The following is a 17893-nucleotide window of genomic DNA, read 5'->3' on the forward strand; positions in this document are numbered from 1 at the left end:
ACCTGCGTCGGTCGGTAATTATATTTAATGAGAATGTAAATAATTCCGGTCAAATCTCTGCCAACTTTCCAACGAGTCGATGAAATTGCCGTGTAATTTAATCGGTGGCGACTATTCCCGATCGTGGGCTTTATTTTAATGCCGAAATAATTCCAGACCCGGTGTTCGTGCTTGAAATCGTGGGATCTTCTCTAAATTCGCAGATAGAAATTAGAAACGGATCATACCTTTTTAATATACGTTTTACGGATTATAGGTTTTCGATGATATCACGGAGTATAAATATAAATCGTTTACAAAGTTTACTTGTAGTTACTTGTTTCTTTGAAACGACCAAACATTTTACTCTTATGTAAGAAAATTTATCATCGCCAGTAATTTGTTGTAATCTCTAACTAGTGATACGTTGGTAATAATTATCCGAGATAACTTTGTCTTTTTTCGTGAAACCGACAAAGATAGAAATACCTCGTTTTACACGAGTCAAGTGGACAAATTTTATTTACACTTTTATAAAAGCAAGCTCGATGTATTTTTTATTAGTGTCACCGCCGGTAGGAAGAAGCGTCTAAACGACGAGAGTACACGAATAACGGTGGCTCGACCAGTGGGCGAAGGGTGCGTAAGAGTGGAAAGACGACAGACAATGGGGTGGAAAAGGAAAAGTAGAGGGAGCGAAGGATGGAAAAGTCAAAGGTACGAAACGGTCGTGCGGGTATCGGTGGAAAATGGGGTGGGCAGGGGGTGTGGTGCGAGCGTCTGGCGGCCTAGAAGCAGCTCGAACGAGGTGGTGGGGGTCGATGCGGCCATGTGCTCGAGCGTCGACGCTCGATCGGTGATCAGTCGTTGCCGCGCGCTCACCGAGTGCACGTTCGGTGCGTACGTATTATACAAATCTCGTCTATCACTCCGTATCATCGTGATCGGCGATCGAACCTGACGAGGGACGAAATAAACGAAACCACTGACCAATCGACCATTGACCGAATACAAAAAATACAAGAAAATAAAAAGGAAGATCGAACAGAGAGAATTTCTCAGGACGAAATTTGTCGTTCTACGATGACGTCAGTGCACCCTAACGATAGCTCGTCACGCGTGTGATCAAGCAATTAAATCCTGAAATAGGGGATCGAGGATAGAATCGCGCGAAAAATCAGCCATTCCCGAGTAATCGTGTTGGAAGATGCCAAGGTGATCCTGTTGCTTGCCTCGATCGTTTCGTCACACGTTTCCTTGAGGCTGTTCGGCCTGTAAATCGTAAATCGTAAATCGTATAGAAGAAAACGCGTTAGCCGTAGAATACGCCCCGTGATCCTGTGGTAAATCGTTTATTTCCGTTCCGCAAACGCATCCTGGCGCGTTGTTCTCGCCATACAGTGGAATCGTTGACGATTGTGCCGCGATCATGCACCACACGGCGCCCTGGTACCTACCCTGGGGCCTGAAGCTGGTGCCTCTGCCGATCCCGCCTGGACACCCCGCTTCTGGCATCCCGAATCCTGGATTGCACCTGCTCGCCCCGTTGCCAGGCATCTACGCCCCTGAACCGCGAAAGGTAGGATAGATTCTTCGTCGTACTTGTCTCCGTGTTTCAACTTTTGCTATATCGATCCGATGAATTTCCGTCGGCGAATCGACGTATTCATTGTTTCGATTACGCGAACGAATTACGAGTTACGATATTTAGTTTTTTCGTTTACGGTATGCGTCGATCGTCTTGTTTTTTGTGGATTTTCATAGATTTCTATTTAAGGGTACAGTGGTATTTCATTTGTTATCGCGCAATGGAGTAATTTTTCGTGCGTGTTTCTTACAAATATATTTACGATTAAAAGTTTTATCCGCCTTATCTTAACGAACATCGAAGAACACGATTGTCACAGACTTCTTATCTACCGAAGCGTTAATTACCAATTAGTTAAATTTCTATCGATGGAATTTGTATATCGTAATATGAGACATTAGTTGAACGAAAAGTCACAGGCAATAGAACGCGAATCAATGAACCATCGTACGAACTTTGTATACATATTCCATAAACAAAATTCTGTCCTAGCTTTGTTTATTATGATCGCGTGAACGAATAGGCTTTTCATATAATACGCGGCATCCGCTTTCGGCGAAGCCTTCCTTTGTCACGAGCGTTTGTTGATGGCCAGATTAGGAGGATAATGTTATTGGTCTCGGTTGGAATGACCCCCTAAGGGTATAACGCGAAAACAATTCTCGGAAAAGGCTGACGGGTGGACGCGAGAGATATTAACGCGCTGATAACAGTGTATATACATTAGTTTAAACGGGAATAACGATATCAGGTAGAATAATGCGATTACTTCGGCTCAGGTAGCCAAGATAGCACGCGCTTTCGTTACTAATGACCACGCGAAAAAACGCTACCGCGAATACCTAACGTTAGCGTCTTATTTATATTTGCTTATTGTCCGCGGCACGAGGCGGTTCCGTCGTAGAAAAATATCTTGCTCCGATGCGATGTTTATCCGAATGAAACTTGGCATCGCGTTACGCGAATCACCACGTCTCTTTGCTCTGATTAAAAAATCTCTGTTGTCCTTTCGCGGTGCCTCGCTTATTGTGTCCATTTCGTTGCTATTAATTATAATCCAGCCGCGATTTTGACACCGAGACGTTGTGTAAACGAGCATCGGCTCGTTAACTAAGTTAACGCAACGTTGAGTACGCTCGTGCGCTTCTTTCGCGTATCATTTTATCGAGTTATATAATCTGTGCTTGTCCTTACTTAACAAATTCGGAGAATTTCGTTTCTAAACGCCTCTTCAAGGCGAACGTCCTCGCGAAGAAGGTTTTATTTTGAAACGATTTAAATCTGAACGTCAATTATCGTCGATCCCCGACCGTTGTATCTTATTCGTCGTCGCGATTGAAGGAACTTGCCCGCCGCTGATGCATATTTTACCGGTCGCGAAAACGATCCTGCTTCGTCGCGAGGATAAATGCATTTTTTAACGAATGCACAAATCCGAGAAGCTGCAAACCTGTTTTCGAAGCTGAAACTTCGTTGGCGTTAATTGTCGTCGTCCGGGAAAAGTTTCACGGTGAGAATTAGTCTTCGTCAATTACGAAGATTCTTCTCTCGCGTTTTTCTGTATTCAGGCGATCGCACGACGTCGTCTCGCGTTGCTTACAAATATTGTAGATAAAAAATTCAAAATCATTCTTCCAATCGAGAGAAAAGACGCGTTTTTCTATTAATTTTGAGTTTATCATTTGGTGAATATGAACTTTGTTTCACGTTACTCCCGTACGCGTGTAACTTTTTGCATTTTTAACGACTGCAACGATTTGAAAAACTACACCCGCTTTTTTTTTCCTAGAACTTGGTCTACGTTAACTATTGTCTTTCTTTTTTATATAATTAATGGAAATTGTAGAGATTTTTTATTGCCTTGTTTACCGCAAATTCTGTGAGTTAGAGTGCTCGTGCGTTTCGAAATAATTGATTCGTATCTTCTTTCACGTTAGTTATATACGATATCGATCAAAAACGTGGAATAATATTTCGAGGAAATAACCAAATATTTTTTCACAGACACAAAGTGGATCGTTTACGTCGAAGCCTAATTTTTGTCTTTGCTATTTTAATCTCTTTAAAAATTCGAATAAATTTTGAAATAGATACTTATCTGTTACATTGTATATAGCCACTGGCCTTTACAGTGAAATATTTGGAACTTCCAATAAAAATATAGAGTGTTTTCGAAGAAATGAAAATATCGAAACTTTGTTTAAACTATCAACGATCTACTTTCAGGTTATATATACCGACGAAACTTTCTATCAAAGAGTTTTCTAAAATAACAAAATTCAAGCTAACTTGAAAGAAATGATTTCCAAATTATTCCTATATATGTAGGTATAGGTATATAAACGTAATACGTACGTGTATACGTAGTTACGTACGATACAGTCTTTCGTTGATTCTCGATAATCGCGCTAAGTATTATGCACCGGTACTCGAAAGTTGCCAAGGATGCGGAAAACAAATAGACGCTTAGGAGTCGGCTATAGTTGGTGTTATTCCGGTCGCTGTTGCTGTTCTGCTTACAACAGAACGTACGTTTTATGGAGTTGGATTGGTGTGCGCGCATTTTATGAAATACAATGAGTCATAGATTTGTTGGAATATCAATTTATGCCGCTTTTGTAGAATTGTTTCTGGTGCTGGAGGAAAGACATTGGCGTTGTATTGAATTTCAAACGTATTAGAGCGTTTTGCATTCGTCCGAGAATTGCTCGGTCTCGAACAAAATGTATTTTTCCACATCTCGCTCGCATTTAAAATCTTCGTTAACGTCAGAAAAATACAATTGGAACGAAAATGACGAGAAGCAGAGAGAAAATGTAGCATTTGTAACGTTGACTAGAATTCGTACGCGAGGTAGAGGAATCTGTGACTCGTTGCATGGAACTAAACGGTCGCGTGGCCGCGTTGTTTATTTCAACGGAACACCAGTCGAATCGTTGGCGGTTTCGCCATTTGCGGTCTAGCTGTTGGCGGTCGCGGCTGAAATTTGTGTTATTAACAATTAAGGCGTCCGAATATCGGATGCTCGTGTGAAATGGGAAACGTCGCGCGAAATGATAGATAAAATCGATATAACTTAACACGTTAGTCGATGACGAAAACCATTGTTTACGAACGTTCGTTTCATCTGACGTTTGAAAACCACCATCGGAAACGATGGAGTTTCGAGCACATTTTATTCGACCATGCGTGACAACCGATCCTTCCGACGTTCTGAACGATATCAATAAAATGGATTTCATATGAAATATGACGCGTAAATTATTCTGATATTATTTTATCACCGTTCTTCGATCTTTGAATTTTGCAAATACTTATACGGATTTATGGTTTCCGCACACGACGCGGTAAGAAACGTTTCCGATACCACGTGAAATATGTGACTGAGACGACGCGTAAGGTGTGCAGGAACACGTGTGTCGCATGTTCCAGCACTTATCAACGAAGAATGAACCTTCGTGCCGTTTTGGTTTTGTCAGCTATCGAACCGTAGCCCGTTATTATCAGCAAGAAACGAAGCTCTATATCGCAGCCTTTTTACTTACGTATTCCATATTTTCTTATATTTCGTTTAATTTCTGACAAACATAAATTACGTGTATCCTCCTTGTTAGACAGTCCGTAGCGAAATTTAGCAACAGTTCGAACTCGAGCGATATAAGGATATTCCATGTTTCAATTTAAATTTGATACAACATCTGATCGCAATTATAGCCAGAGGCAAAGAATTAATAATAGAGAAACGTTTCACGACCATAACTTTTAAAATGGAATTGAAATATTCGTCTTTCGACCGACGCGTAACAATATTCGTCGGATACATGAAAAATTTGCCCAAACAAAGTACCATATAAATATATACGTGTCTCTTGGATCGTGACCAAGGAACGAAGGGTTTGGAATTCAATTTGGAATAAAATATCCGGCTATATCAGGGCTGTTTTTCAAGCTCACGAAACACGTTTGACTCGGTGGTTCCTAAGTGATAACTTAGTAATCACTTTGACCTTGCGAATGCGGGTTAATATCGAATACAGCTTGGGATAAAACAGGGTCTATACCAACCGTTCGCCCGTCGAAAACTCTTTAGTTCGACAACGTTCATGTATAAGCAGTCGAGAAACTTTTATTCCCTGTCACGTAGAGCAGCATTCGCAAAACTCGACGAGTTGATCATGACTCACGAACGTGGCTGACGTGTTCCTCGTTTGCTTTAATTTCTCTTTCAATCGTCTTATTAATGTAGCCACGCGATAAAAGATATAGAGAAAGAGGGCACGAAGAAAGAGAGGGAACCTGTTCGAATTTGGATGACGATCGCAAAATCTTTCGTTTTTCAACGACCATAACGGTTTAAAGATCTTGTTAGAATCGCTCGAAATTGGCAGTCTTGGAAGCGCAAACACGTGTCGGTGTTTTAGATTTGGACGAAAGTTGTCGCAAATAGAAATAGCACTGATTTATGACAACAATATCTCGAATTTGTGAATTCTCTAGTCTTTCAATTTTCAGTTTAAAATTCTCAAATATTCGATCTTTAGAATATGCTAATATTTAATTTTTAGATTTTACCAACATTTCAATTTTCGAATGTTCAAACATTTAAATATTCAAACTTTCAAGCAACCTTCGAACCGAGCCTCGCAGTCGTAGCAATTTCAGAAAACATCGACTCGAAGCGGAAACACGTGTCGTTAGGATCGTGTTTCGAATTTTCAATGAAATTCACCGCAAATACAAATTGCACGGATTTACAATGTCCAAGACCGTGGTTATTATTATTAGAGTAATTTATAAATAGCGAAGAACGGGTTCGGAGTAACGTTGCAGTTCTGCTTCGCTAATTTTGAAGTTTGAATATACGTATACCACGGTGACAAAACTGCTCGCCGTTCATAATTTTCGCTGTGCCGTGTCTGCAACGATTGTTGTATCGTTACGAAGGTTCGTAAGACCGACATCTTTTTCAACGCTAAGCCTAACAAATCGAAAATATTACGAAAATATCCTGGCGCTTTTAATAAAATTATTACATATATTCCTGCTCGATAATTTTACGAAAATTCCCAATATTATTAGTTGATAAATTATCGCGCAAGATAGTAGCGATAACGATATCAATAAATTTATTACAAACGGACTCGATCGATTTGGCTCGCAAGGGGCTCGTATCCAATTCGCTGCTTTAAATCGCCTTGTATAATCGTACAAGATACAAAGAGAAGAAAACCTGACACGTGATATGGAACGTCTTCGAAAGTCGCTCGATCATTATTCAAATTCGACGTGGACGTGGAAAAAAGACGATGGCGTTCGACGATTCCCGCGCAGTCATTCTTAAAATCCATCAATGGTGGTGAAATGGGTTCGTTCACCCGAGCTTGTTAAAGCGAACGATGTAAAAAGCGTGGAGGAAGAGCGGACACTTAGTGGAAGTTCGAATCGAGCAAGTGGCGACCCGAGTAGATGGGGTCGAAGCGCGCGTCGTAAACGTCCGCTGGCTGCATACCTATAATTTGACGAGCACTTTGCCATCGCTTTACCATCGTTTTGCTGCTTTTCAGCCGGTTTTACGCGTCGCGGGGTTCACCTTTGCCGAGACACTGCATTACCGTAATTCCTGAAATATGAAATTCACGAATTTACGGGGGAAGAAATTGCGCGAAAATCGTATCGATCCGTGCAATGTCGTAAAGGGCAATCTGCTTCTGAATAATTTTCCAGACGAAATATCCTTCGGAATTTTATCGACTGCGGGTCGTTTCTAAATTTTGCTCAATTCTTAAGTTTGATAATGACCGAGAAAAGTGTGACTTGAAAATTGAAGAACTTGGACAATAGGAAAGTATCGTAGTTGCTGCTACTTCGGACTTCTTCGCAACTTGGTTCAAAGGATCCTTGTCTTTATGGTTCGAAGGTTGTCGTTGGATCTCCTAAACAATTCGCATCGAAGTCGTAGAACAACTGTGAAAATAAAACTAGGTTGTTGAAAATTCCTGATAATTCTTCGTGTAAGTAATTAAGTAAATAATCATTTTTGGAATGTTCGATAGTGCGATAGATACGCAAGAAGACATTCAATTTTACGACCAAATGCAAGCACGGTTTTGGCAACGCGAAATTGATTGTTGAATTTCATAATTGTTTATCATATTTTTTGCCTCTGATCTTCGTACGTACGTAGTCTAAGTATACCAAGAGTTATTTCGAATCTTGTATAACAAGCGTTTATTTTCTTTGCATTTCGAGGTAACACTGAAACTCGTTGTTCCACACAAGAGCGAAATAATTTAAACGCAGGCTTTTACCCGTGGCTTCGCGAACATTTCTAGCTTCTACCGTCTTAATTTCCCCCTCCCTTTGTCGGTCTGGTTGCTCTAGTTTCGTAGAGCTTAAAACGTTAATGGGTTGTCAGAGAGAATGTTGTGCGTTTCGTGATCGAGAACGATTTTATCGGTCGTGTGTCTTCTCTTAGAGGCACATAGATCCAGGATCTTGGACAAACTTTTGCGTTCGGAACGAGCACCGACCGTATCGCTACGCGTATATATCTTGCGCGTGTCCCTACCAGCGTTTCCTTCTTCCCTGCTTTTATGGGCAAACCTTTATTTATGTGCGTGTATTAACTGGATATGCAATGTCCGTGAAAATCGAGGTAACACATACTACGTGCAACAGTTTACGAGCAGATAGGCGTGTCTCTGTTGCTTTGGTCGTTTCACGCATTGGTATCTTTCCGCTGAAAGATACGCGCGCGCTCCGTGGCTTAATTCCCTCACGGTGCCATTGGACTTCCTCTCTATTCGGCAGAGGATATATAGCGTCCAGTAACTGGTACAGTCGAGAACAGGATGATTTTACAGAGCGAAAATAATTTGCAATAGAATTTGTTCGTAGAGACTCTGCGGTGGAGAAAAGTGATTGAACTGTGATCGATTCTGATTTATGAACTAATTTTTTATTTATTGGCACGTTCACGTCCAGCGAAATAAACACTGATCGAGTCGTTGCAGGGAAAGGAAAAATTCTGACATAATATAGTGAAAAATCCTACGACGCTTATTTGTCCCTTAGTGTCAAAAATTTAACGATTCGTCGTACTAGGCTTCTTTTATCCCGGAACGCCATGAATGGAACAACGTTTCTCGTTATCGATTCATTGTTCTGGCACTAAAAAAGGTGAAATGTTTCCTATTCTTATTTAAGATCACTTCGTATAGTTTGTTACATCGTAATATACTTTGTAAATCGTTCAAATATGAAAGTACAGTAAGAAAGACACGTCGAAATGAGTATGGGGTTAAGGTAGTCGGGGTGCTGTCAAATAGGAAAGTACAGTGCGGCTATTCGATCGAAATCGCTATGGGACGTTGTTGCTCGTATCGCGAAACACCAAAGCCCTCAAAAAAAAAAGCCGACGTAGCGAACGTGTCAAGAGTCAATATTTCTTTGCAACGTTTATTTTGGGATTCCTCTCGATCGTACGTACGTTATTAGATTCTACATAATCGAAGAAACGATAGCTGTATAATTGATCAAATAAATCAATAGCTTCGTAGAAAACCGACGTTAAGTTTACATCGACTCGATAAAATTTCGCTAAAAAAGCCAAGCAAAGATATCCTCGCTTTTTACACCATCTCCACGGTGCACTGTATTCGCGAGCACATGGTGAATCTTCATAATTTATTTGTTCGCGAGATGCATCTGCGTCGTTTTTTCCTAAAGTTACGTTCGAGAAGAATGTGTTGAATATAATATGTAAAATACGGTGTATTTTCAATGTACGGTCTCGGGACCATAGAATAGAAAACAGACGCGCGTCGATAAGAAAAATGCATGAATTTACGTTTACGTGTAGAAATCGAAGACGTTTCTTCTCTGCCCGAGAGAACAAACAAGGAGCAAAGAAACTCGCGAATGGTCGCATGTAGATAGTTAATTTTCCTGACATGCTGTAAATTTCGGTGAATTAAACGGGAGCTGCGTGGCACGTGAAAAATCGCGAATCAGAAATGTACGGCGAAGAAACGCGAAATGTCAACGATTACCGCGTTTGTCTTTGTCGCCGCGGTGCAAATTAACCCGCCAGAAGAGTGCTGCGTCTAGCGACTGATATATATTTAAGTGCGTTTGTCACAGACTAATCTAGGCTTTTTGTCACACTTCCATGTATTGTCCGAGAGACAATTTAGATTGCGTTCGAGTTCGAAACAGCTTTGGCGCTTCCCATATTAAGAGCTTGAATCCTCGAATTTCATAACACGTTGATGGCTGGATTTAAGTATTAAATTAAGTATTAAATATTAAGATTAAGAAATTTGAAACTCTTGTATTTCCATGATGAAGATAAGTGTACTGGTGAGCCATGATCTCCGATGCTGCAAATCTTTAAATCTTTAAATTGTTAAGTCTTCGACGTTCCATACGTTCGAATGTTGAAATTTTTAAGCGCTAAAATCTCCAAATTTTCACATCTTCAAATTTCTAAATATTCGAATTTCCAAACTCACGATCGTTCGTATCTTCGAAATATCGATATTGTCGAGTCTTGAGATTAAATTCCCGGTGTTAAATTCGAAGAAATCTTAAATTGCTCTTCATTTACGATCGTAGCTTCGATCGGTAATTCGGAGGTCGACCAACCCAAACTCATCGGTATTAATGGAACACGTCGTTCGTGAAAATCTTGCGAGTCCCTCGGGTTTCATCGACACGAGATTTCATCGATGGAACGTGGTTTACATGGACGTTCAATTAGTTCTGTGACGGAGCTGCGACGAGGCTCGGCTTCCTATTTTTCGTCGATATTCGCGCCGCAGTCACTTTGTATCGCGTCACGGGCGTTTGATCTACGCGTGATCTATGTCTGTCCGTGCGAATTCTCGCCTCTCTTTGAACGTTTCTCGCCACAGGAGTGGGCAGTGGCTATTTTCGGAGAGTGTAATTATCTTTGTACGATAACTCGATCGCTACTCGGTCCAACGTTCTTTCCGTGACGAACGAATAACCTAAGCGCGACGAGAAAAAATGCAGATAGAGAGGAGAGGTTAGAAAGGGGGAGAGAGAGAGAGAGAGAGAGAGAGGAGCTTATGTAATCCGTAGACCTCCACATCGTTGACAGATGACAGAACTGTCTTTTTCGTTGCCAGAAGAACCGAGGTTACATCTATGTATATATTTATATACCGAATGCGTATGACGACCTCTTTCCACGATTTTCGGCTTGCGCCAACCGAGGCCGTGTTTCGATCGTCGCTTAACATTACGTGATCGAGAGAATTGGTCGATCGATCGAAGAAAGTCGACCTTACGCGTACCTTGCGTGTACCAAAGAAATTTTCAAATGCCATTTTATCGAAAACGTAGCGTCGTATGAAAAAAATGCTTTTTCTGTATTTTATTTTATTTGCACGCAGAGTTCCCTTTGCCGATTGTACCATGATCACCCAGACATCTTGTATAACCGAATAATTTTGTGTCGTATTAATCCGTTGAAACAGTTTTGTAACAGTTATTAATCGTTTTAGACATCGTTGAAGATTGAAATATGGAAGTTTATGCGGTAGCTTATGGGTGCTTTGATGTATCGTTTCGAAGCTGGTAAGTAAATATACTCGTAGACCATTCGTCCAGGGATCGTGTCTTGGCTCGTTTACGACATTCAGTAGGTTACCTAGTTATCAACTAATTGACGACAACGTATCCTATCAACAAGACAACTGGTTTCTTATAAGATGCTTGTTTACCTTTTCGAATTATCTTAAAAACGTATCCACCATGCTATTATCTTAACAAGAGTGGAACTTGTTCAACTCGCAGCATTAGCTTAATTGCCGCTCTCTTCGTTCGATTTGCAATTTCAATCGTCTTTGCGAACCTTCGCTTTATTTCTCCTAATTCCTTGCAATCGAATTTCTCGACATCCATAATTAACTTTAATCCTTCGCGCTCCAAGTTGGTGTTATATCTTAAGAGCGCCTTTAAGGCACGCTAGTAATAATTAATTCGCGGATCTGTGTGCGTTTGTGGGAAATTTAAAGATGCGAGATCTATGGATTTTTCATCGAATTACGACACGATGGAAATTATCACCAGACTGTGGATTCTTACGCAATTATAGAAAAGAATGCGCGCCATGTATCTAAAATATAATACTCGTTATAATATTTCACAAATGAAACAATTTTTTAGTCGTATGCATAAAAATTTGAATTTTCCTGTAAATATTCGCAGTCACACCTATCACAATTTGTACACGCGCAACACGCTAAGACAAAGTGGATATTACGAGAAAACCTGGCCGAGAGAAAATCACGGTGCAAAGTTCGATCTATCGGAGAATCTTCGCGTATTACGTCGTGATCGATGCGACAACAACAAGGCGTGGACGTTATTTCAAAGAAAACGCATCAAGCAATCAACAGCCTCTGAACGCCTCTTTCTTTCACCTTTCTACTTCTTTCCCTTCTCTATTTCCTCTTTGATTTTTCTCTGCTTTACCTTTGCCTATCTTTGCTTTTATCCTTACTTTCTCCTTGCCTTTTCCCGTTGTCCGACGTTGCTTTCGTGCTTGGAGCAAAGTTAGTCGCTCTCCTCCTGGCGGCTCAGTTTCGCTTGGTTTAACTACGTTGGCTTGGGTAGGAATGCAGGCAGACTCGGAGAGACGCAGCAGGCGAGATCGTACCAGCGTGGAAAATAGGAAATATGCAACGGAACAGTTAGACCTTGGCTTCCACGTGTACTCTCTCGTTACTTCCGGCTGTCGTCGATCGACGTCGATGTGCTTTTAGGTAATGAAATTAATAAAGTTCACGGACGTTGGCAGATGTTGCGTTTGATCGGTTGCCAAACGGAGATTGGACCAAGCTGGCTGCTTCTCCCTGGATTTTTCTTTATTCCCTTTCTTCCTACGTCGCTTTTCTTACGTAAGATATTTATTTAACGTAACGGAGGCCCGGATACAGAAAAATTTACAGTGTATATAGAGTATGCTGGTAAAACCGAGCAAGGAGCGATTCCCCGTAAAAATAAATAAATTCAAAACGTAGAATAAATTTTTCGCGTACGAGATCTCGTTCTCGAGAAAAGCGATTTTGAAAATCTGCTCGCTGCACGCGCGCCACATCCAAGTTTCGATTGTTTCGACATATTTATTATTAAATAACTAATTCAAACGGAAAGAAACAAGGGAAAGTAGAAGTAAAAGAGTAGGTGCGACGAAAAGGTTTCGATTGGCCACGTCGGAAGAGATTTTCGCGATTTTCGGTAAATCGTAAAGGATAGAGATATTAGTCAAAAGCTTTTGAAGGCTGATGTACAGTGACATCAGAGTCAGAGAAAGATAACATTGTACGATACGAAGTTAGAACCAGACAGCGCCAGAAATACTGGAAAACCTGTCGTATCCGACGGAAGTTATCCCAGCCGAGGAACTCGCGCGTTAGGCTGGCATTCGTTTGGCCCGGCTTTCGAATATCTGCCGTTCTCAATCATTTTTCATTCTCAACTTCGATATCCTCCTACGATGTACGACGTCTTCCAAAATCTTCGAAATACACTCCGATACTCTCGGTCAGCTTCTTTTCGTCTTTTGACAAATTAGTACACAAGTTATTTCTTCGAAATAATATCCCCTACTATCTTCCATCATTCCATATTTTCAATTAAGTAATTAAGCTTAAACAAATTTAAGAAATACAGTCACGATCGCGTGAACGAATCTCCTTCGCGATAGAAAGCGCAATGCTTATGAACGTGGCTGCGCGTCAGCAACATCGTTTAAATAATTGAATGGACGCTACATACGCGTCGCTATCAGCGAACGCATCGAACAAACAAAAGCTAACGCAATTACCAAATTGTATCCAAATCTCCTCTGCAACCGAAAATACGATACTGTATCATTGCCTCGTATCTGGATACAAAAATCGTCCCTTGCGCGAGAGCATTCGCTCTGATTAACTGCCTATCCGGCAGCTTGCTGTATCCAGGATCCAGAGTAGTATGAAATACGTTTGGTTTGTTGGCAAACGGTGTAGTCCTTTGCGGAACGATTTCACCGCTTCGCGAACGAGACGAGAAGCGGGTGGAAAACACACGGCCGCGTCTTCGAACTCGGAGTACCAGGAAACGAGTTCGCGAATCGAGCCCTCGAAAGACATATTCCCAACGGTTGGAGGCCCGGCGTTCTGCCTGTCTGCGAAGACGAGACGTTTGAGTGACACGGTTCCGCAACTATGGTTCGGCCATATTGCGGCAGGCTCGCTATACGCTGCGCCAGCCAATATAGCCTACATATCTAATATAAACGGAATTTCATTTGGTTAATGCGGATGCGCCGCATTGCCAGAACAGCCCCCGGTTTGTTAGGGGACCTGCCCCCCCCCCCGCTCTCTCTTTCGCCTTTGTGTATGCGTGTTTAGTCAGTATGCGCGCGTCTCTCTCGTAGTTTCTCTCGTTCTCTCTCTCGCTATGTGTACGTTAGAAGGCGAACCGATACGAGTCGGAAGAGATTGGTCGACGAAACGATGCTCGAGAATATCTACCGTCCTCTGTTAACCCTCGTTTGTAGCATATATATGTATATACAATTGCGTATATCGGCGGCGAACCCCATTACGTAATTACGTGACTCCGGAGGAATGGTCATGGCGTTTTCCCGAACTTTTCTTTGGGCGGTGGACCTTTTGCATCTCGTAGGTAGATATTCGTCGTGTTATATCACTCCACGGTATTATGATATTTTGCATTTAGCCATCTTTACCGAAGAATTGAAACGTAAGGTTTATTACGACGATCCTCGTACAACGCGCGGTTAGGTTGGGGTTAGATACATTTCGCGTTATAGGAAATCGCATTATACGAATCTCATTTTTATAACAGTTATAACGCAACCTATAAATCTTTTACGGGTTTATCTATTAACTTCTTTAAAACAAGAAATAAACACACGTTCGCTACCCACAGTGGACTGGAGCGAAATATCCATCACGGCACATGTTTTATTTCATGTAGCTTTTTCTTGCTACTGCAATTTTTTTCTCGCGTTATACGAGTCCACGTTATGTAGAAACGTGTTATATGGGCATTCGCTTATATAGAATATATTTTCATTGAGATGGAATTATACCGAAATTATCTAAATTATAGAATCATAACGTGTATCATTTATTATATAACTGGCCTAGTTTAGTATTATTAATCTGATCGCAATCGATCTAAAACTTTCTCTCGTTGAAATTGAAAAGTTGAATGTAAATTAAACCTTGTCACAAATACAGCCAACTTTCGTCTATCTCGTTCGTCCGACTTCAGCTTCGTTCATCATCTATCATTCTGCTTATCGAATTGCAACTATAATCCGTGTCACGAACGCGTCTCAACGTTACGAAGCAAGGAATTCTCGTTTTCTCATTGTGTTCTTTCTTGTAAGAATTGTTTACTGTTTGTCAGTTGTCACGAAGAATCTCGTAGAATCCTCGTCTGTTGTTTCAAATACTCCAAAGCCAGTCATGATCGATCCTCCATTCGCAAAGTATATAAAACACCACGAAACGAGACCATGCTGTCTTCACGATGGATAGAAAATTTTCAGCTCGAAAGGCCCAAAGCTCCGCAGAGCTGCGCTACTCAGTTCGTACGTTGGAATTCCGCAAATGTCATAGTTCGAGCATAGCGTAATGCGAAGCAACGGGATGTTTTATCGTGGTTGTCGGTATTCGGTTCACGCAACCCCGTGCTAGCGTTTCTAAGTCGGCTTGACCGCTTTTTATAGCGCCGTAGTCGACGAAAATACACGCGGTCGCATAATATTCTGGGTTAATAAGTTTTATTTCGCACGAAAATCGTGTGGATTGCGCGCTGCCGTGATGCAAGCCGGCTGGGAGCCGCGCGATTGCAGATACCATTTGTCACTGGCGCGCAGAAACACGTTAGCGACACGGGTCACGCCAATGTCGCGTTTCTTTCCTCCCTCGGCATCGAAGTCTCTCCCTTTCTAGCAATCGTTAGATCCTCGCCCGGTTCGACGCGGCGATAATTAATCGTCAGACGATATAAGCAAATTAATTGTTGAAACAAATAGTTGGCGCCCACGCGCATCTGCTCTCTATTTCAATCTCACGCGGAACGCGCAATTAGTCTCGTCATCGCGAAAACAACCGAAGCATCGCTTTAACGAACAATGTCCGTTAACGTTGCCAAACGAACGGGAGAAGCTCTTGAAGAAATTTTAGAGATGTCGTTGAAGATTCGCGAAACGCGACGAGAGTGTCACCGTAAATCATTAGCTGCCGCAGGAAGAAGAAGAGCGAAAGGCTTCCTGGTGGAAAGTACGATTAGAACAGACAGCGTCGTTAGAGCCGCTCTCCGCGCGACCATCGGACAATCACGGGCCATTTGCAAAGACCGCGACGCTGGGACGTAACCCGTGGCGTGCTGCTTGCAGATTTACGCAACAAATATTTTGGCAGCGAGCAGAGTCGGCGTTTCGTAATCGCGAATTCGCCATTATGGTCGTCGCGGGACCGGCCAATCGCGTCGCCCGCAAGGTAGATCGCGAATAATTAGTCGCGGGTCAAGGCACGCGAGCCTGAATAGAGAAAAGTCGTTCATAAAGCCGACTTCTCGAGTCGAACGAAAATAGAATTATCTTCTCTGTCCTCGAGAATAGAGAGTGCTGTGGTGCCCACGTTCGACCTGGTGCAACGGTTTATAAGATGCCTCGAAGCGGTTATCGGCGATCAACCATTTACCGCTGTTGGGAAATTGCGTTCTTCTGGAATAGTGGTCTTTCGAAGATTTGCTAAAATCCTCGGATATTTGCTAACAGCAAAGCGTTTAATTTTTGTTTCCACGAATCTTGTTAACTTCTTACAGTAATCACTAAATTATTACGATTTTTCTGACGCCGCTTATTGGCACATGGAGTCTCCCTATAAATGTCATTGTGTACGAAACTTATTTTGAAAATTATTTGGGGATTATACGTTGATCGTACGTTAAAGCGATCGAAGAATCGCTGATATAAATGATTCCATAAGGCGAAACCGAGGGAAAGGAAGCGATAAACATTGGGAGGTGCCATAAATTATTAGGTCTTTCTTGGATCTGTGTCACGTGTTAGCTGCTATCGACTGTTTTGCCATGGTGACGCACAAAACGAACGTTCTCTATAGAGTCGACATTGACAAATGTACAAACGGACGTCTAAAGTCCAAAAGGCACAACGGTATCAAAAAGTTTAGTTTTACAATTAATCTTAGCCAAGATACGGGTTTTACAGTTTTGCTTTTACGGAGCACCGAGCAACTGCTAGACAGTGGCCATTTATCGTTTCTGTAACGACTAGGCTGGTTTTATCGGCTAGCTAACGGGCACAGGTGACTCTCTTTTTCTTCCGAGCAAATAAATGTCGGACTTTGGAAATCGTTTCCACGAGATCGGCGCATTGTACACGCTCTGTCCTGTATACGTATGAATTACTTATTGAGAGTGGAAGTTTATGGTTGCACAAGTGTCGCTTTTATTCGCTCTTGTAAGATAGGATTAGTTTTGTTCATACGTTTATGTCGATCGATGCTTCGTATTTTTTGTTCCGTGTGACGTTCGCCTCACGTTCTAGTCCAAGTTGTAGAAGAAATCGTAGATTAGTAGAAATCGCAATTTCACCTGTTATCCATTTCGTTATCCGTGCATAAATATTCGAACACTTGGTTACATTTTCAATTATGATAGAAGAACGTTTCTCTACTATTAATTCTTTACTTTTTGCCATAACTGGAATCAAACGTACCGTCAAGTTAAAGCATCGTGTTCCATATTTCTCTCTAATAAATAGTTGACACTTTGCAAAATCTGTATGTAGAAACTTTTAGAATATTCCAACAATTTGGTACAACTTTGGTCCATAGCAAAATCTCGACCGAGAACGTACCTCGTTTGATAGATTTCACGGAATCGAGTGGTTGATAGGCAGAGTTGTGGATCGCGGCTAGGCTTGGCTGGTCGCGTTCCAATGGATGAACTTTCGCCTAGCGGGCTTCCGGCGACACATCTACGTCCGCAAATACGCCTAAATCCAGACCGTTGCACGAGCGAGCTTTTCGGTCGGACTTTACGCTTTTCCGCGTCCTAGGCTTTCGGATACAAGTTTTCACGCGGATCGTATTATCCGCTTGAAACTCGACGCTGTCTCGTCGGAGAGGAGAAAAAGCCGCCTGTGGCTCGGTCACGGAAGAGGGATTGGATTAAAGTCGTTGCAGGGTTTTCAGCCGCGCGATTAGAAGCTCGTTGCGCGTGTAAAAAGCTTGTACTTCTTTATTT

General features: G+C 41.8%; 1 protein-coding gene across 5 annotated transcripts in view; it reads left to right on the forward strand.

Annotated features, from left to right (window-relative positions):
* Positions 1-17893, forward strand: part of LOC139994505 (pseudouridylate synthase RPUSD2) — a 172737-nt gene that overhangs the window by 35197 nt on the left and 119647 nt on the right. Inside the window, exon 3 of one of the 5 annotated variants that reach the window (XM_072017231.1) lies at positions 1381-1558. The exons of 3 other annotated variants lie outside the window; for them this stretch is intronic. In XM_072017231.1, the coding sequence (XP_071873332.1) occupies positions 1381-1558 (178 nt within the window). Of the gene's footprint in view, positions 1-841; positions 1559-17893 lie in introns of those variants that run through there. One more of the 5 variants, XM_072017232.1, reaches the window with a different exon arrangement.

Source organism: Bombus fervidus, chromosome 14 (assembly GCF_041682495.2).
Source record: "Bombus fervidus isolate BK054 chromosome 14, iyBomFerv1, whole genome shotgun sequence".
Taxonomy (NCBI): Eukaryota; Metazoa; Arthropoda; class Insecta; order Hymenoptera; family Apidae; genus Bombus; species Bombus fervidus.